A 20,128-nucleotide genomic window follows, 5' to 3' on the forward strand; every position below is an offset into this window, starting at 1 on the left:
CCTGTGCTTTGTTGAGTCCTGAGACTGGGACACAGATGGTTTCTCCTTCTGCTCCTGAAAACACAACGGTCATTAGCTTCTTCACAATGAGATGTTGAACAACAGGATGCGCCACAATCTGTGACCAGCTCTCTGTACCAGTGAAGGTGCTGTGAGAGGAGGTGTGGGTAGATCCATCCTCATCTCCTCCTCCTCCTCCTCCATCACACTGCTGTCTATGAAGTCCACCTGCTCAGCCTCTCCATTCACTGTGACAGCGGAAGAATGTTTATGTTTCCATTCATCACATAGACACATGTTAATGTATGTTTTTGCATGCAAGACTTTGAAAACATTTGTTTTGCCTTTATTAACTTTGAGAGGAGATCCATCCTCCTCTACCTCCTCCTCCAGGTTCCTCTGGTCTCTGCTGATCTCAGCCATGCGGAGGGAACGCTCAGAGAAGTCATCCGCTGACTAGACACAGACAGTCACTGATCAGAAGCATCTTTGCTGTACCTAGTGAATCCACCCACTAAACACACAGCTATTCTGGCATAATACTTACCTATGATGTTTTTGGAAAGTCATACAGTACGTAAAATTTGAACATTTTTTAGATACAATATTTTTTGTTCATTGCTCTCTGTCCATTCTCATTAAATAAATTCTTTACAATTTACCTCATTCCCAGACCACCGTTTGCTACCGCTGTCCACACTGTTAAAACCAGAGTCCAGGCCTCCAAACTGACTTGTAAACAGCTCCTGGTCTGACAGACTGCAGAGAAACACATAGAGAACACAATTAGGACAACTTTAAAACAAGCACACTGTTAAGTACACAACGCTTTTCTAATGAGCAGAAATCATTGGTCTAAGGAGCAGTGACTCCAGATTTCTGTGTGTGTGTTTTCTGCCAGATATACTCTAATCTATGTCCTTGGTCCTGTCTATTTCTTGGAAATGGTTTACAAGGCTGCTAAAAGGGCCCATTTAGGTTTATAAATATTTGATCAACTCACTTCCCTTCACCTTTTAGAATACATTAGTCACTCCTTGAAAATATTTCTGTTTCACGTAGTCACCAAGTAGATGGTTTGAAGGCAAAAATATTTGTTTCCAAAAATGATCAATGTACAGTGTAGCTATTAGCTGTCACAATATCCAAAGAGTATTTAGGCACTACAGTGAGGCTATTGTTCTTGTAAAATAAAAAAAAACTAACTAAAGTGATGCACTGCCAAGTACAAGCTCCCTCCTCCCTTAATACTTCATTCTACTTCCTTTTTCCCTCCCGCCTCACCAGCTGTTAAATCCAGTGGGTCTCAGGTGTCTCTCCAGCTCCTCCTGGCTCCTCTTGCAGGCCTCCATGTTGAGGTACTTGAAGATGTGGTATTTCCCCTTGGAGCAGATCTGTGCCGGCGGCATTTGCAGCGGGTTGTTGTCCAGCGAGATGCTCTGGAGATGCCGGAGATTGCGGTAGCACAAGGGCACGTGGGAAATTCGATTGCAGGACACATCGAGTCGAACAAGAGGGAGCTCCGATATTTCTGTGTGTGTGTGTGTGTGTGTGTGAGAGGCACAGAGAAGAGTGGCTTTAATTAGAATGCTGTTGTTTTGGGTCTGTACTTCAGTAGTGTATACAGTCATATTTAAATTCTTAGGTACTCTTAACTAAAAATCTTGTTTACTTTTATCAGATACAGTAAATCCTAGTTAGCTTTATTGTATATATGCTTTCCTTAGGGCTATGTTTTTCCTTTGCCCATCAGATGATGGGAAGCTGTGGTTGCCTGTTTATTAGCCTACTTTATGCCTGCTTAGAAAAGCTAAAGTCCTGGATGTTTTTAATGTTCTTTTATATCCAGGAAAATATTTGGGCCTAAAATTCTTGTTTTTTTTCCAGACATGTTGTCTAATCAAGGAATGCATTTAAACGTATATGCAATCTTCTCACATTAATCAATGGATGAAGCTTAAAAACACAGACAAACAAAAAAGCTGAATATCATTCAAACACTATCTGCCCTCATTTCTCTGCTGCTTATGTGATTGACTGCTGGTAAAGAGAGGGTGGTTTAGGAGTATGTGGGAGTGCCTGCCTCCAGCAGAAGGTACACCAGGATTTTCTTAGATTTAAGATGCAATACACAAAATAACTTTAACAGCTACACAGTCTGTTTAAGTAAAAAAGTAGGTAAGTGGGTAATAGATAATGTCGAGCCCTGTTTTACCCCATTATCGTTCTTTTTAGTTTTACACATTAAGTGAAAGGTCTAATGAATGACTCTGGGATAATGAACATTTTATGGGATTTAAAGGAGGTCAGTGGTCAGGTCAAGCATGACTGTACCTTCAGGCAGAGTGTTGAGCTGGTTTCTCCTCAGGTTTAGGTCCCTCAGACACTCTAGATGACCGAGCTCTGCAGGCAAACACTGCAGCTCATTACAGCTTACGTCCTGACAGAGAAGAAGGATAAGGGAGTAAACCAAAGGCTGAAGATTTGAAATAATGACCTGTTTTATTACAACCGAAATGGAGTTCCTGCTTTAAACATGTTCTACGAGCATATATCTTTAGCAAACTACACTGGTGTAATTTGACTTCTCTTCATTGTATCACCATGGAAATCTACTGTTGCCGAGAGACAGTGAATTAGAGCACAGATGGGAGCAGTTGATGATAGACACAAGTGTGTGTGTGCCATACCAGCTGTCGGAGGTGTGTGAGGGAGTATATAGAGGAGGGCAGTGTAGACAACTTGTTGTTGCTGACGATAAGCACTCGCAGCAGAGGAAGCTGGAACACAGACGGGGGTAAACTGGACAGAAGATTTCGGCTGCGAAGACAAGCACAAACAGAGTGATGTCATTCCAGAGTTATCCACCTTTGCCTTGTGCTAGTTTGGTGGCTTCCACTTGCTTAAAGAGTGACACACAATATTTTGCTATATGATATGCTTCGTTTGTTTACAGCCTACTACATACTTTTGTTGCCTGTGGGGCCACCTGGAAGGGTTTCTCAGGTTTCCTAGCAACAGTAGGATTACAGTGTGGACAGAGAGGAGTGCGAGTGTGGTTGTGTTATTGTAAGATGGTTTGAAGAGGATTTGGAGATCTTCGTATCTTCAACATAAACACTGAAGATCAAATACAGCTTTAAAACTACAGCTGTGTTGACTGTCTTTAAACACTAGCAGGTTTTATGTATCAGTGACTACAATTATAGGCCCTGGTTAGTAGCGCTGAACATGACTGACATGTTTAATGCTGCTCAGCAACAGGATAATCTTTAATTAATAGTTTTTTGGGCTGTTACCAATTATGCACAACATTTTCCCATTAATCTCAGGCAGTAATCCCTGCCAATCAATTACTAAAAAATAAATAAATAGAAAAAGGATTAATTAAATTGGCATATATAGTCCATGTGAAATAACAAACCAAGTGCATTGAACATGGCATAATTAAAAACTATTGGCCTGTCGTGTAAGAGCAAGAATGCTGTGCTGAGGTACCTGAGGTTGAGGTAGGTGAGGGCCTGGAGGTTAGCCAGGCTGGAGGACAAGGAACGCATGCCATTGTGGTAAAGGCTCAGTGTCTCTAGAGAGATGAACTGACAGAGGTCCTCAGGAAGATCACACAGACGGTTCTTAGACAGATCTGAAAAGACAAAAGTGACCCAATGTTAGTTCAAAGTGTCTTCACAAAAACATGTACTTACACAAACTTACAATCCACAAGTTTAAAACAGAAAAGAAGCAAAAAAAGAAGACATAAATATCCTGACCTCTGACCTCAGCAAGTAACAAGCCAAATTCCATAATTCTACTGATGCAAATCAAGAGCATCTTGTGTTTGTCTGTTCAAATTCCAACCTAAAATAAAGTAACCCCAATAACAGCAGCATCATACAGTATGAACATCTGTGATTGATGCTTTATGTGCCCCTGAGCCATGTGACAGCATCAGTCATGCTTTCTAAAACCACCAGCCTGTAATTACCAACCAGCACTGAGTGAACAACCCACTCCACTGTGACAGAACCGTTTTAAAGCCAGTGCTTGTCCACTTTTGATAACAAACTTGGTGAGCATGTCAAAAAATAGCCATCACTGGCTACTCCCCACTTTCAGTTTACCCAGTTTAAGTATGTAGGCCATAGTCATTCACCTTGAAGACTGTTGCAAAGCCAGTCCAATTAAAACTGAATAATCATCTTGATCCAACATTTCCATTTCCAAAAAACACATAGACTGACTTCTTTGGTACCGCTCAAATTTCCAAATGTCAGTTTGCTTTAACTTTAAAAATTTAAATTCAATTATTTATACGATTATCAGAAATTGAATAAAAATATCTTACAAGGTACAAAGTAGCTTATCGTTTATAGATGCAAAACTGTTGAATATATTGATATATGACATTAAAACAGTCCTGTTAATAAGATAAAGCCTTTAAACACTTGCCTTTTTTTAATTTAACTGACTCTCCCCAGCTCCCCTGTCCCATAATGATCTCTCTGTGGCTGGTATTGACCCATTTATCCTCATAACCTCTCCTCTACACAGATATGTGTCATTTAAACTCTGCACCAGGCAGTGTGCTAGATAAAAGAATTGTAAGCATGCAGCAGACACAACCAAGCCTCCATAGATTGTTTATAGAGCTGCCGAGATTCCAAAAAGCACCATTAGCACTGAGCTTTCACTGGCAGCCAAATGAGACAGCCTGTCAATGGCAGACAGCCCAATGGCTGTTTATTGATTGCTGTTGGAAGGCTGGCCTGGAGGATGAGGAGGTACTTCCTCTCTTTGTTAGGGGGCTTTTATTTTGCAAGAAAATGAAAAATTAAAAAGGAAGAAAAAAAAAACAATAACCGAGTATTGTTTGGTTTGTGATGTCAAATGTGTTTATCACGTGTTGTATCAAATTTCTTGGTTAAATCATCTCAGTAGACAAAATAAAGTAAGTATTTAGGGAACTGGACAAAAGATGTTCTTTCATACTGCAATGTACATTGTTTTATATTTTTAACATTTTAAAACAGGTAATCATACATACCAAAAACAATCTCGTGATACTTGTTAGCTATGGATTAAAATAGTTACAGCCCTAATTAACCTACAATCAAAATTCTGCCCTCAGCCACTAACAAAAAAAATTAACAACCAAAATTATAAATCACAGGAAATGTCAAAACAACCCAATATCGGATCTCTAAAAACATGAAAACGCTAATAACCATGACTACGCAGGAGGAGAGCCCCATTAATAAAACATCGGATTAAACTGTGGTTAATAAAACAGAAGGACACTCACTCTATCAAGTCCTGTTCTCTATTCATCTAAGGGGGAACAAAGGAACCACAGCAAAGGTTTCATTACCCGGACCACTTCACATGGCTGCAACACTGCAGGATGGATTTATGTGTGCGAGTGTGTGTCTTTCTGTACAGTTAATGTGGAAGCCTGGCTAGATGCTGTACAGTAGCACTAAAGCCTGATCTTTCTCCATCTTCCCTGTCCCATAGCTAGAGGGGAGGTGTCTGAACAATAGGTGGGGGTGGAAGCAGGAGGTAGTGTGTGCATGTGTGTGCATGTGTGTGTGTGTGTGTGTCACTCTGGGGGTTGGAGAGGTTTGTGTAACAGAGTCTCAGGGTTCCCCCCTAGTAGCTGTTGTATGAAGCTAGGCTGACTCAACATGAGAGAAAGCATGTGCTGCACAATGGGCAGTTAAATGTCCAGTCTCTGGCCCGCTGTGGTTCAGACAGCAGGACATTGGCTTTATAACAGATATGTTAGATGGCCCAGAGCCATCTCTGTCTCAACAAAGCTTTGTGAAGAGGGGGCCAACATGTCATAATGACAAGAACTGAAACCTTCCAGTAAATGAGATGACTCACGCTGGCCCCAATCATATGTGTGATGTATTTTGCTTCCAGATTGTCTGGATCCAGCTGAGACAGTTTACAGCTGGCACTGCAGTCACTGTCAAATGATTTAACACTTGTGAACAGATTTGGATTCCCTGCTGCAAGATCTGGCTTTCCTTCCCATTGCTAACAGCCATCCCTACAGCCAAATAGCGAAAGAAGAGGACTGTGACCATTTGTTGGCTCCCCTGGTTTAAATTAAACTGTGGTTTAAAAAGGTTGTGGTTTCTGTGAGATAGGTTTCGTATCGTTTGAATATACAGTAAGGACAAGCATAACCTTGTATGTTTTTTTTTACTATATTCATCTGAAGAAGATCACTAGTTGTTATAAACTTTACAGTGGAACACCATCAAGATTCAGCACAGAGGCCAATATTCAGCTTGAGAAAGCAAATTATAGAAAGAAATACCAAATTTGTATCAATCACAAGTCCATCTAACTCAACCTGGGGCCTGAAAACTAAGTAGCTTCCAATTTTTGCTAGATTAACAACAGGTTTTGGCAAAATGAAGAAAAATGACTAAACAGAATTCTATACAGATTTTTGGCCACTGCTGCACAACCTGAAAGTCGGCATTCAATCAACATCAAACAGAGAAGTGATCGATATAACTACAGGACATTTTGTGTAAAAAGGTCAGCACTTCACTAACTAGCCCCTACACAGCATTCTGAAAGGATTAGTCTCTTTAGGATCTCTGCTGACCTGGATCAAACCCTCTTGGCCCTTACTCATGTGGCAACTGAGTTGATTTTATAAAAGGCTTAAGAACAGGACAAGTTAACCAGATTGACGTCAGCAGTACAATAGGTCCAAAATAGAGGCACACAACCCAGAAAATGAGGAGGTACTGCAAATATCAACCATTGAAAACTTAAAGAAACTGCTTTTAACCTCACCTGTTGTATTCCAATACAGCTGGCTGCTGTAGTAAAGTAACACAATACTCTGTAGATAAGTGGAGATTTCGCCAGCCCAGGCAAGCTCAGCTGCAGCAACATGTGGACCCTGTTTGACAGCTAATGGAAAACACCTGCTATGAAGTCACCGATTGTGTTGTGGACGAAACGTGCTTTAAAGTTTTAACCCACACAGTATAATGGCAGGATCCTGCGACGTGGTGGTAATGTGGGTTATGTATGAAGAACCCGGTATTGTCAAATTAACTGTGAAGTCTTATGACGTACAACAGACCAACATGAACTCTGTGTTAGCTGATGCCAAATGTTTGAAGCTTTTTCATGAATTAGAAAGACACAATAGAGCCAAATGATTACATCATACAGTACATAGTGATTTCAGCAACTGGGCATTCATTAGGTTCTGTACATTTGGACGGTCCTCAAGTTTTAAGTAGAAGCTGTCAACAAGGCAACATTCTACTGTACATTTATTGCTGAGGTCACAGAGAGTGCTGCAGTGTACAGTACAGTGTAGTTTATTAGGAGATGGTTCTAATGCTTTGGTCGCCAAAACATTGTAACCATCCTAACATACATACAACCTTAATATACAGTAGTGAACCAAGACAATACTAAATCTTTTGATTCTTAGCACTAGGCAGCATCCGTTACTCTCCAGTATGACAAATGTAAAAAAGTAAAATGGTCAGACCTCATGCCTATGTTCAGTCTATGCCTCGTAGGTAACACCATGTCTGTTGCGTCGGGCAATTATCAGGCTCAAATCACATAGTCTGATGTTGGCATTCAATGGATGTTAATTCAAAGATCTGGTTAAAGCTCACATCTATATTTTATCAAAATAAAAACCAACTTTGTAATCCTTCCATGCATCTTTAAAACAACGACAGATGTGTACACGCTGTGGAGCTATAAGGCAAGATCATAGAGCCTGTCACACAATTTCAAAGGATTATCCAAAGGAGAAGGACAGTCAGAGCCGAGGACTGTGTCTAATTAAAGAGCAAGCTTTGATGGATGGGGATCTCCTCCTGATCCACTGACCTCTAGAACTTGTAACACTTTGCAAACAGAGGCTTTAAAACCCAGGCTCTCTAAACATAAAGGCAGTCAGTACTGTGCAACTGGTTAGCAAATATGTTGTACAAAACAAGGATGTAAGACCCAAAGCAGTCTCCGTTAACAGATTAGATTGCAAAACCTGGGGCCTCACGAGGCATAGTTGAAATGAGGCAATGAGGAAGTTCTTTAATCTGCTCTCCCACAGTCACACTTCATTTTACAATAAAGTGAATAAGCTGTTCTACTTAGACATATTGGCAATACACGGGGCGCAGCTTTACTCGCTAAATGTTCCCAAAAGTAAAAGAGAACTTGTGTTACCAAGGTGTCCCTAAAAGGTGTTTAGTAGAACATTCACACCTGCCCTACTGTATGCTGAACTCAAACAACACACTAATCCTTTTTTAAATCCTATTACCTTTCAAATAACAAGACTGCTCCTGTATACTGACCAAGTAGCTTCTCTGCCATGTGCTAGGCCTGAACAATTACTTCTTTTCAGTTCAGTTTAGCAGGGCACCGCTGATGGATACTTTGCACATGTGAATTGATGAGTGAAAGGCCCAAAAAAAGCTTAGAGACAAACAAATTTAGTTCTAGTGCGATTAGTCATGCAAATCTGACAACAAGAGACAACACTGTCAAAGAAAACAGAAACTTGCTTAGTCATGTGGACTTTTCCCACTTCAGACAGGAAGTTGTAACGACTGCAAGTCAAATATGAATTTGTCTTTTTCTGAAACACCGAGTAGCCTAATTCAACACTACTAGATATCTGGGAAGCATACCTCAAAGGCGTTATATGCCTGAACGTGCCTAAAACAATCCTTAGGTTCAACTTGGGGCATCAAGGGCACATGAAGCAAGAAGGAGTTGATCATCAGGTAGTGGCTGAAGCTCAATCTTGAAGCCTTTGTAACTTTCAGCAGAACTGCTACCATTGGGTGGAGGTATAGATTTTGAGCAAGTAATTTCCAGGCATAGTATCTCAGATTTAGGTGTGGTGTGCTTCAAATCATTGTCCTGTCACATGACTTTAATCCTGATCATGCTTTTCTGTCAGAGAGACAAGAGAGCTTTGTGGACAGTAATGATTACAAGGAGTCCAGGAGTTGTGGCTGCTTAACAGGCTCATATCATCACCCATGTTTGATGGTACATCTATCTTTGTATGATGATTCTGTTGTGTTTGTTTTTGCCGATCCACTCTTAGTTCACACACCTAGTTCTAGTTTAAATCTGTCCATATACTGTATTTTCCCACAAGTCTTTTGTTTGGACAAACAAGAAAATGTAAATGAAGGAGGGTGCACTGAACGAATGAATGTCTGTATGAGATGAATCTGGCATTTAATACAAGGAAATTGGCAAAACACCAGAAACCTCCAGAAAAGGAGGGTATCGAATGTCAGAATGTCTCACCTGCTTGCTCTGTGTTCTCTGAGGGTGTAAGAAGTAAAGCCTGTATTTCCCCATAAAAAAGAAAAAGTAGAAGAAAGTACATGCTCTACCTCAACAACGGCATGCAATAAGTAAAAATAAAACTTGAGAAAAAAAACATCATCTCTGCTAAAGAGTCTTTGGATAGAAATCCCCCTTTACTAATAAAGCACCAAGGTTGTCTCATTGTCTCAGCGGTAGAGTGGAGAGTACAGGGAATCTCCATGTCCCTGTGTGTGCAGGGTTGTTTCTCAACTCATATCATGTTGTGAACAAGGAAGATAAGGTTCGTAAAGAAGCAGGGCTTGAATGAATGAGTAAGAGGCTGATAATACCAACAGGGGAGCATTGACAAAGGAGCTGGGGAGCGGCCAGAAACAGGCCGACCACAGTGATGCCAATACAACAAACCCCCCAAGAGGTGTGACACAAAGGAAAAGGGCAGCTCTTTGCTGGGTGTAGCACACAAGCGTACAGGAAATGTGAGGAAAGACCTGTTTCTGCAAAATAGACATAAGTGACACACACGAAGACTATGAATCTCAAACAGCGCAACATATACATAAACGTATTCACAGCAGCATTAGCTAAGTCACTATTCTGCCTGACTACCACACCGTACCCTGACTGAATAAAAGCTATAGAAAGTCATGTTCGCTACAAGTTGATGTGATGTTTTTCGAACTTATTTTACAGAGTTGCCAATGACAACACAAGTTGCGTGTGCTGTAAGGCAGGATGTGGGAGTGTTGATTCCTGTTACAGCACAGTCTCACATGCACTCTAGAAGATTCATGAACACTCGAGGGCTCGAGTGTGGGTGAGGCAGTTGCATGACTGAGAGACTGAAGACAACTACATAATCTAGCTAAGGATGTGGTAGAAATGTGATGTAAGTGGTGTTGATGCTGTGAGTAAAGGACAGGGGTGCATCAAGACAGGGCAGTTGTGCTAAACACTTCTGATTTAGTTTTAAGTCCGATCAGATTATTTGTTCATCAGCCACAGTAGCATTATTTGACAGCTGCAGTGCGATGGTGCAACCCTCAACTTGGTGACATGGCATCTGCCTCCAAAACCTACTTGGGAGCTGGTTAGCAAAAGTGCAATTAGAAGGATGAGATGCAGTAGAAAGCAGTGTATGTGTGTTCATGTGAGGCAACAGCAGCACAAAAATGACACCTTGGACAAAAGACAGAGAAAGACAGAGACAAGCTGACTGGCAGCAAAGACAAGTGTAGGCACACCTAAATAACATGGCACAAATATCTATAGAAAATGTAGAACTCCATATATACAAAAATTAGGAACATCCGCTTTTAAAAGGTTTATCCATTGCGCTTAAGTAACAACATAAATTGCTAAATGTTTTAATTGCTACAGTACGTTAAGTATTCTGCCAGTAGCAAATGACACAATGGAAAGGTAGGAGTAATGCATGAACAGCTGTAGCTAACCAGGACCTGGGTAACTTAGCTGGCCCAAAACCCAACACGGGATGTTGGATGAAAAGGATGGTTATGTTACGTGCTGCAATATTGCTTGTTTCCATGACTTAAATCACTTTATATGTAAATTTTAACTTGCTCCTTGCTCCAGGCTCAATTCACATGTCCCCCCCACTTTCTGGCTATTTCCTCCTACACACTTGTCTCGTATCCTCCATCTTGCACGTCGTGTTCCTTATTTTCCACCTCTTGCAGACAGTGCTTTGGCTCTTGTATGCAAAGCTCATGCAAAAGAAGGACATGCCTATGAGAATTTCAAATGACACTCAAATTAACACACATACAGCACAGGGCCTGATTCATCGCGGCAACGCAGCAGGACCACTAATGAACACACAAAACAAAATCCTGTAGAGCCAGTATGCTTGTCCAACTGGGCGGCAGGCACAGGCCGTGGGAATAAATAAGCATCAACGTGACCACGGGCGTGAAGAGGTGCAGTGATTAACCTGTAAAATGCTCTGTAGAGTTGATAAAGAAAGACGGCTTGAAAGTTAGCATGAACGTCTACGATAAATCCACATAGAACCTGCTACCAATTAGCGATCCAGATGTCAGCACACATACATGTGTACCCCCCACATGCAGCTACTCATATACTGCAGCTATTTAATTAAATCACGTATATGCTAAAGGCAGGGTTACAAAATTAGACTTTCTGCTTAAATAGCTCATTAAAATAAAAGGGAGAAAGGTGCAATGTTAGAATATGTTAGAAGGTACCACGTCTGTTAAGTGTTTCAGAATGCTACTGCGTCTGGCAGTAGATTTCATCTATAAGAAGCCTACTAGTGCTTAATCTGACAACAGGAGTGGCATCTAGCGCTAATGTTCCAGATTTTCTTTTCTTCAGATTGATTAACTAAGTGAGTGTAGAACAGAAACCTGGTTTCGTGCTAATCCCTTGTCCAGATTTCCAAACACCTGTGACCTGGAGCGGTGTGTTGGGCATCTGGAACTGTAACATTATTTTTCAGACAGGTCACTCACATAGGACATGAATCCAGTCTAAAACCTGAATGAGTTTTAAAGTGACTGTACCACTGGTGTTCAACCACCAGTAGATGAAGGTCAGCTCGGGCCCCGCGTGATTAAGACATTAGTGAGGGTAACAGGTCAGTCAGGTACCGAGCGTTAAACTCTGCTTTGTGTCATCAGTCATCAACTGGTGGCAGCTGATTTGATCTGCTGACATTTTAAGTGGCATCAGTGACGACCGGTTCCAGCTAAAAACAGGAAGCAGCTACACACTTTTATTTGCACACTGACATTCACACAGACACACACAATAGTCTTAGAACTAACTCTTACCTAAATTAAATTTAAAAAAAACCCACAAACTTAATCCCAATAAAGAACTCCAACGTCGCACTTTTTAGGCAAGTTGAAGTATTATGTACAAGCATTAGAGCACAAAGCCCAGAAACTCACTTTTACTTTCACATGCCTGTGATTCAGCGAGCAGTATTCCACTTTATACCCCACTCAGACCATTCTCGTCGCTCCAAGGACACATGCCTTCTCTATGTATGTACTGACTTTGTCTGTATATCAGCCATCTGGACACCAAACACAGAGTTAATGAAGCTGCCTGTCTTACATAACCCAGCAGAGTCGAGCTTTCATTATTCACCAGTCAGTCCATTCCACACCATTAGATTATTTACACACTCTTATAGTGTTACATTGTTTGACAGGACAAATACAGAACCAGGGGAAATGGGACTAAAGGCCATTAACTAAATGGGACTGCCTGCTGAGCCTGAAGGAGACAACAGCTACACAACAAACAAAAGGACTTAAACTTCTAGCATGCAGCGCTGCTGCCCTGGTTTTTAAATTCAGCTTGGGGCCTCTGGTGTAGTATCTAGTATAGTATAGTATAGTAGTATGTAGTAGTCATCAGCCTCTTCCATCATCCATCTTATCTATATAAAATACGTACTGTCATAAAAATTAAACACATGCAAATATTGTCACAATGAGATGAATAAATAGATTGTTGATCACCAAGAATAGCGCATATTTGAGACAAATTAAACAATCAACCAACAAATACAGAAAATAATACTTCACTCTTTAGAGGTTAGCTCGTGAAAAAGACTTTAGGTCGTCATGATGCAATCTATGCAAGTTGCAGCAGTACATGACAATCTAAAACCCCCAGGAAGCACTGATACAGAGTAGCTCACTACTGTAACTGGCTGCCTCAAACACATGTCACAACCCTGCTACACTGTACACCACCCAACACTGTGACTAAGGAAGGAAAGGTCTGGCAAATGCACAGTGGGTCTGACACATACAAGCATGCACACACACGCCAGGTCAAGGCAATGTGTGGCATCAAATATGTTTGCCGGCAGACTGCTAGTGTTGTTCTACAGCCTCTGTGTCTGTGTCGCTACATTTTCTCTGGTTACCTCCCATGGGACTGAGCAGGGGTTCCCCTCCCCACCAGCTGCTGTGCTCTGAGCCAAAGACAGAGACAAGCTTTGGACGTGACACTGAAATGACTGTAAGTCAAAGCCTGACAAAAGACATGACAAGTAAGTGACTTCTGGTCCTTCTGGTCCTGGTTAAAGCAGGCTCAATAATTACTAGTTCATCATACAGTAAATCAGGCCTTTTGATTGAGTTCATAGTAGTTAGTTGCTGGTCTTTTCAGGGGCGGTAACAGCCCAGACAGTTGAATGAAAGCGTTCCAGCTAACAGAAGTGTGTGGGGTAATCTCAGGCAAAGCAGTGAGAACTCAGAGAAGATGACTGACAAAACAGAAGTGAAGACCGAGTTAACAGGCAGCCCACATCCGTAGCACGGAGGAAATAAAACACGAGGGTGGTGGGGGGGGGGGGTACACACTCACATGCACTTCACCAGCATGCATGGACACGAAACAGATGTAAACAGCTGACACACATCCATACTTTATGTTGAATTCACACACACAGCTGAAGTCAGGAGTTGCTCAACCTGACCATAATGTCACAGTGTGTTGAAGCTTAACCAGAGAACACTTGACTCATCTGAGGAGTCATTTACTGCCTCGTTTTTATCTTCAGCCAAAAACACAGACATGGAACCAAACAAAATACAACAAAAATTGTCAAATTACCCACTATAAGACAAAAACAGAATAGATGTTTTTAAATGAAGATAAAACAAATAAGGCTGCTAGTTAATAACGTAGCTACCTAGCATTAGGCTTGATGTAAATTCTGTAATGTACACTGAAAATGTACGTTGATCAAAGTTGGAAACCATTACAAAGAGGGACATAACCCCACAAACTGTAAGAATGGAATACATTTGCAAGCTAGCTGACAATTTTGTGTTTGAAGTAGCATGTTAATCTTTTACAGGTGTGGAAACTTCACCCCGTTTAGCTTCCTTGGACCAAAATAAACTCACAATATGCAGAAGTGCAGCCAGGATTTTTGTGCCATGAGATGGTTCATGATTTGAACCCAGTGTAGCTGTTGCGGGGTCCAAGCCAACGGCAGCTGCTGAACGCTACAGTACACTGTGTTTCAGAGTTATGTTTCAATTTTTTACCAGTGGATAATGAAAAGATCGGAAAGATAAGACGTAGCACATTCTAACAGCACAAACACACAAATGATGGTAAATCATCAGAATAATGGAGTCTTTTGGTGGCTAACTAAACAGTATAAACCAGACCCCCCCCCCCCCTTCCTTCCAAGACTGCTGCTGGCCCTGTCAGTGGTATGAGTGTGTGTACTGGCGGTCCCGCTCCCCTCCTGCTCTCAACAACAGGCTCTTGTCTCCACATGCCCAGAGGTCATATGAGATTGGAGGTCAATTTATTAACTTTGTGCCCATGCAGCAGCATCTCCGCTGTTTCTGCAACTGAACAAAATTAAACTCCACTTCCACACAAGCCGTTCCCAGAAACCCTTCTCCGACGAAGCAGAGGAAAACTCAATACCTACAGAAGATTAATACAAGGAACGTCCCAGCCTTGGTTTATTTTTATATAGAGTGCCTTATGATTTTTTTTGCTACTTTCCAAAGTGATTACAGAGCATAAGCAAAGCTTCCAGTAGGAAATTTTATTCAAATCCATAGGGAAGGCTAAGGCCTAGGCTTAGACATGGAACCATTCCCCTACAGCATGTCTTGGGCAAAGGCGGTAGAAGATAACATAGTACCAACGTGCACATTGCATGATAATTACTCAGGTTGAGTTTCTAACAAAAGCACATAGCATAAATAACTGTGCTTGAATTAGAATCTGTAATTGCTGACCGATAGGTGCATGATAAATAGTACCTTGGATGAAACGCAACACTGCATGGGTAGAATAAAGTTTATATCCAGAGGCTGGCAGCAAGTTGTTAGTTCATTAAATACCTCACTATCCTGTTTATCCGTCCGTATCAGTGTTTATACTGGCTCCAAACAGCCACACACTTCTACAGTAGCATCATTGGTGTAATGATGTAGTACTGTTCATAGAGATACCAGTGTTACAGCTGGCTTTACAGTAGCTTTAAATGTGAAACATTCAGCCTGTTTGTGTTGAGAAAAAGTAAAAAGATACATCGGAGTGAAGCAGTAGAGGCCAATTCCTAAAATCTTATATTGTCCATTATTCTATGGTGAATTGTGGTCAAAACCTTATTGAGAGTCCATTTAGAGAGCACTTGAATAAAAGGTCTCCATACAATACTACTCTCGCGTGAAAGAGCTCTTGTTTCCTCCATGACATGTGAGATTATTCTGAAAGCACCGACATAATTGACCCAATGCCTTTTATTCAAGAAGTTTTTGATTACCAATAAACACTTTTTAACCCTGACTCAAGTTGTTCATAGGATCTTCTATTATCTATTCTACTGGACGTCAATACATCCGTTATAGTGTGAAACATCCTGCCTGCTATTGCAGAAGTAAACAACGTCGTCTCCTAAGTGATGCTAATGGAAGTATAAACACATTTATTTATCAGGCAGCATCTTTACAGATTGTCTTTCCAGAACACAGAGTGGTGGAAAGAATACTGGCATCGTCATCTTCATATGAAAAACTCAGTTCAAGACCAGACACATCCCTCACAAACCTGTACAGACTATGGATTTTCCTTGATTATAAAAGCATATGCCAAAGGGTAGGTTCTGTGTACTCACTCTCCACCAACACACAGATTTGTGAGTCTACAAGATGCGCACAGCATACAATGGCTGGACTTTGTTCCCGCTGACTGCTTGGAGCTACCGGGAAATACTCTGGAGGAGGCAAGCCAAGTCTCCTTCTTTGTGTATCAGAGGGGGCGCAAGTGTGTGTGTGTGTGTGTGTGTGTGTGTGTGTGTGTGTGTGTGTGTGTGTGTGTGTGTGTGTGTGTGTGTGTGTGTGTGTGTGTGTGTGTGTGTGTGTGTACCTTTGACCTTCCTGAGGGAAGCTGCTCCAGTGGATACAAAGGGGGGGGGTGATGCTATCATAAATACTGCTGTGCCTCTCCACGGGCCCAGTTCAAACACCATATTCAGCATTTTTCTGTAACCCTACAGAGCTATATTAATACCCTGCCTGCAACAATCTCACAAAGAGATGATGGGCTTTATTGTTCCTCGGAAGGATGCTTAAATTAAACTATTGTTAAAAGAGTGCCTAGAACCCCAGCAGTTCAGAGTCAGTCTAAAATAAATGTAGCGACATACTTACATTATTAGAGTTAATACCATAGACTTGTCCTAAACTCTGAACCTTTAGTGGATATTGAGGTAGTGTAGTGATACTGGCTGTTTGTCCTGCTGTAAAATACTTAAAAAGTAATGTGATAAATATTGATAATACTGATAATCTGGTTTGATTGTAGTGTTATTCCCATAACTATTTGCAGCCTGCTTTACAGTTCTACATGAGAGAAGGAGAAGAATTTTGGGGCTATGTTTGTTTCAGGTGGTGAGAGCGCTACAGTAAAAACAGGGTGATTTAAACATGGGATATTAATTCTGATCGAGTAGCCACAGAGCTCCCTTAAGATCCCTGAAACTGACAATCACTAAAATAACTTTAAACAGAGGTTAGGATTTAAACATCGCAAGATGTTTACAAGCCTAATGTCTCAATCAATGCATGACAAGAGATGAGGCCATGAGAGAGACAACAGATTCACAACAAGTTCAGACAGGACGAGAGACAACTAGGAGACAGCCTAGTTTAAGTTTACCCAAGTGGACTAGTCTAGAAATGATTCTCTGAAATTCTCCAAATCCAGAGGTCAAGTCAGATCCTATTTTTTTTAACCAAGGTCCAATTCATGTCTTGGGACTTACATATATTATTAGGGTTGAGGACCATGAAAGCCCCACATCAGCGCAGCTGCTGGCAGAAAACTAAATCCAACCCAAGACTTAATGTTGCTTCCTTAATGTAAAGACAAGTAAAGATCTTCATAGAGGAATCTGTGGCTTAGTCTAAGGTTCAAAATGACATCACCACTGTATTGTACACAACCATATTGAGGTCTGGACTGCACTGATTTGCTTATGCTAATGAGTCTGCTACCTATTCTTTGTTATTCTTCACTATGACATTGACGCTATGTAGCATTAGTTACTGTTTAACTGTAAGCATTCAGATGAGGAAACTATCACAACAAACATGTAAATGTTTCTATATAATGATGCTGAACACACTGAATCCTGTTTTCCAATATCATAATGAAGTAATTAAAGATTTTTCGAGCTCTTCATTCATATCATGTATCAGTAAACACAGCTAGCTCAGTGGGGTTGAATCTCACCACGGAAGCTTGGTGAATCATCGTGACAGTCACCTCCCAAACTGACACATCTCCAGACACAGAAGGTGCAGGGGCAGAGTTCTGTCTTCAGTGTATGTCAGAGCTCCTATAATGACTGTGATTTGCCGTAACTAGCAGCTCTGTCAGTAAAACGAAAAGCACCTCATTACAGAAATACTAGACATTACCACACAGAAAGCCTAGGTGTTGCTAGAACATGTACTCAAGACTATACAGACGAGCGCAAGCCTAGAATTAGAGCTGATTGAATAACAAATGAATCACCATGAGCCAGTGTGAATGACAGGGATGTCAGCAGGAACAGCCTGGCTCAGTGTGGAGTGGCTCAGTGGCAAAAGGCAACACACAACCTCTATGGGCCTATTGTCCATGTGAAGCACAGTAGATATGAACAGTCAGCCTCTCTCCATAAGGACCAATGCAGAAACCCACAACCTGCTGTGTTATTTCCTAGAGCCTTTTTGGCCCTGAGTTGCCTCTACAGTAGTTTGACAAAAGCTTAGTGCGTCACTCCCTTAACACACCAACATTATGTGGCATGACAAAGTACAACTATAGATATTTACTGGAAAATGACTCTGAGAAAGATACACCGTGCAGCTCCACATCCCACTTTTGTAGTTATATATATATAAGAGTAGCTGTGTCTTTGACTGCGTCTTATGTTCCTCTGTGGGTCGAAACGCAGACAACCGCAGGAACCCGACTTCAGCAGTGGACGTTCAGCAATTAAACTTTCATTTCAGTGTTTCGCTTGCGTGTTCGCTATGCACGGGCGGCTGCGGCGGCAGGTGTCTCGTGTCCGCGCGCGCGCAGAGCCGGTGTCGCGTCGCGTCGCGGTCCCGGGCCCGTGGAAGGAGCAGGTGGCTCCAGACGACGGAGCCCGGGGAGCAGGAGCGGCACGACGCCGCAGACCGACGGCTAATCCGCTTTTCAGCGCGGCGAGGCCAAGGTTGCTCCCCGCACTCAGCCCCGCACCTGCTTCACTTTTGAGCCGTAACCCGTGTTCGTGTCGTGGACAGACTTCAACGAGGGCCCTGTGAAACTTTGCCGAGCAGGCCCCGAAGCCGGAGACCCGGCGTCAGAGCAGCGGGACGCGCCGGAGAAAACGGCGGAGCTGCTTAAATCATTGCAACGCTAACGCAAACACTGTGAAGTGGGCGCTAGCTTAATACAAAGCATCTCCACGGAGGGATGTGGGCGCAGAGGAGCGCTCACTGTGCGGCAGGAAGACATGTTGGGGAAGAGGAACTCGCACGGCTGACGTTTCTTTCTGCCTAATTCTCTTCCAAGAAAACAAGACTTAAGAACTGGGCCTTTGAGCGACCGGAGGAAAGACACACCTCAACTCAAAAGTTTACGCACGCGGGCTGCGAGCTAGCGGCAACTGAGCCAACTCCAGCGGAGCTCGCGCCGCACTTTACGGGCACCGAATCCACGCAGGGAGCCGCGCGGCGGCCACGCAAAACAAGCTCCACTTCACCCGCGGTCACGTTTACGGCCGTGACACTCCGGCGATGCTGCCGGCGGAGCGCGTCGGGGCCGCCGCAGGAAGGATGCTGCCTCCCCCCGTTAGGAAGAAAGAAGCAGGTGGCGCAAAGACAAAAGGCGCTGGTCCCGAGAACCGCCCGCTCACTTCTCGGTAACTTCAAAGCAGCACGGGAAGAGAAGAACCAACTGACCGGCGTGCGTGATGTCGGACAGGTCGTAGTTCCGGCCGCTCCGGGGAAACTCCTTCAGCTTTCGGTTGGACAGGTTGAGAGCCCCGCTCGCGGCAGCCTCCTCGAGCGCCTTCTCCACGCTGCGGCTCGCGGCTACTGTGGCCGGCAGCTGGGCTCCATCCCCAGCAGCCATCAAACACACAGCTCTGCCTCGCCTCTTACTTTGTTTGACGCGAGCCCCGCGCGCTCATGCCCCGTGAAGTCCTTCGACGCGGGACCTGCCTCGTTTGAAAGTACTTTCAAGATGCAAAACCGAGTCCGGGAAACGGGCGAATCTGCGAGCGGCGCGACTGGCGGCTGCTTCCTCCACACAACGGGAGCTCGCGGGTCCGCTACTGCTCAACGGCGGCGCTGGGTGTCAATTTTTCAGGAAGCTACACCAAAACTCGATGCCGTCGCTAAGGAACGTTTACGTCCTTCCTTCAAAATAAAAGCCGAAAAACGCATCCGCTTTACGTGTAGATTGACTTTAAAACGCTTGAATCCTTCGAATTTCCATTTTCCTACATAAGGTAGGGTCGACGTTTTAGTCCATATACAGCATAATATTTTTACTTTGCTAAATACGTTAATCATATTACTTTTATATTAAAATTTATTGCTTTTATGCTCTTTGTATCGATGCGTTCTTAAAAAAAATTGCCATGTATTATTGCAGGCGGGATGTATATTAACACTTGTGATAGTCTTTATGGCGCATAAATTATGCCCAGGCTTTTTACATTGTAAAAACTGAAAACAATAATTAAGTTGTCAGTCGGACG

At 42.6% G+C, this 20,128-nt stretch overlaps 1 protein-coding gene across 3 annotated transcripts in view; it reads right to left on the minus strand.

The window, feature by feature from the left end:
• lrch4 (leucine-rich repeats and calponin homology (CH) domain containing 4) overlaps positions 1 to 19,760 on the minus strand; it is a 29,310-nt gene extending 9,550 nt beyond the window's left edge. For 2 of the 3 annotated variants that reach the window (XR_008693166.1, XM_029128828.3), the window contains exons 1-9: positions 19,326 to 19,760; positions 3,499 to 3,643; positions 2,691 to 2,820; positions 2,335 to 2,440; positions 1,285 to 1,531; positions 663 to 759; positions 345 to 456; positions 139 to 248; positions 2 to 54 (exon numbers count right to left, since the gene is read on the minus strand). Coding sequence is in view for 2 of the 3 variants with exons in the window: in XM_029128828.3 (XP_028984661.1) it covers positions 2 to 54; positions 139 to 248; positions 345 to 456; positions 663 to 759; positions 1,285 to 1,531; positions 2,335 to 2,440; positions 2,691 to 2,820; positions 3,499 to 3,643; positions 19,326 to 19,497 (1,172 nt within the window). In the remaining variant the exon portion in view is untranslated. The remainder of the gene's footprint in view (position 1; positions 55 to 138; positions 249 to 344; positions 457 to 662; positions 760 to 1,284; positions 1,532 to 2,334; positions 2,441 to 2,690; positions 2,821 to 3,498; positions 3,644 to 19,325) is intronic. The other variant, XM_029128837.3, reaches the window with a different exon arrangement.
• Between the last annotated feature and the right edge of the window lie 368 nt (positions 19,761 to 20,128).

The sequence above is a fragment of the Betta splendens genome, chromosome 2 (assembly GCF_900634795.4).
Source record: "Betta splendens chromosome 2, fBetSpl5.4, whole genome shotgun sequence".
In the NCBI taxonomy this organism is placed as follows: Eukaryota; Metazoa; Chordata; class Actinopteri; order Anabantiformes; family Osphronemidae; genus Betta; species Betta splendens.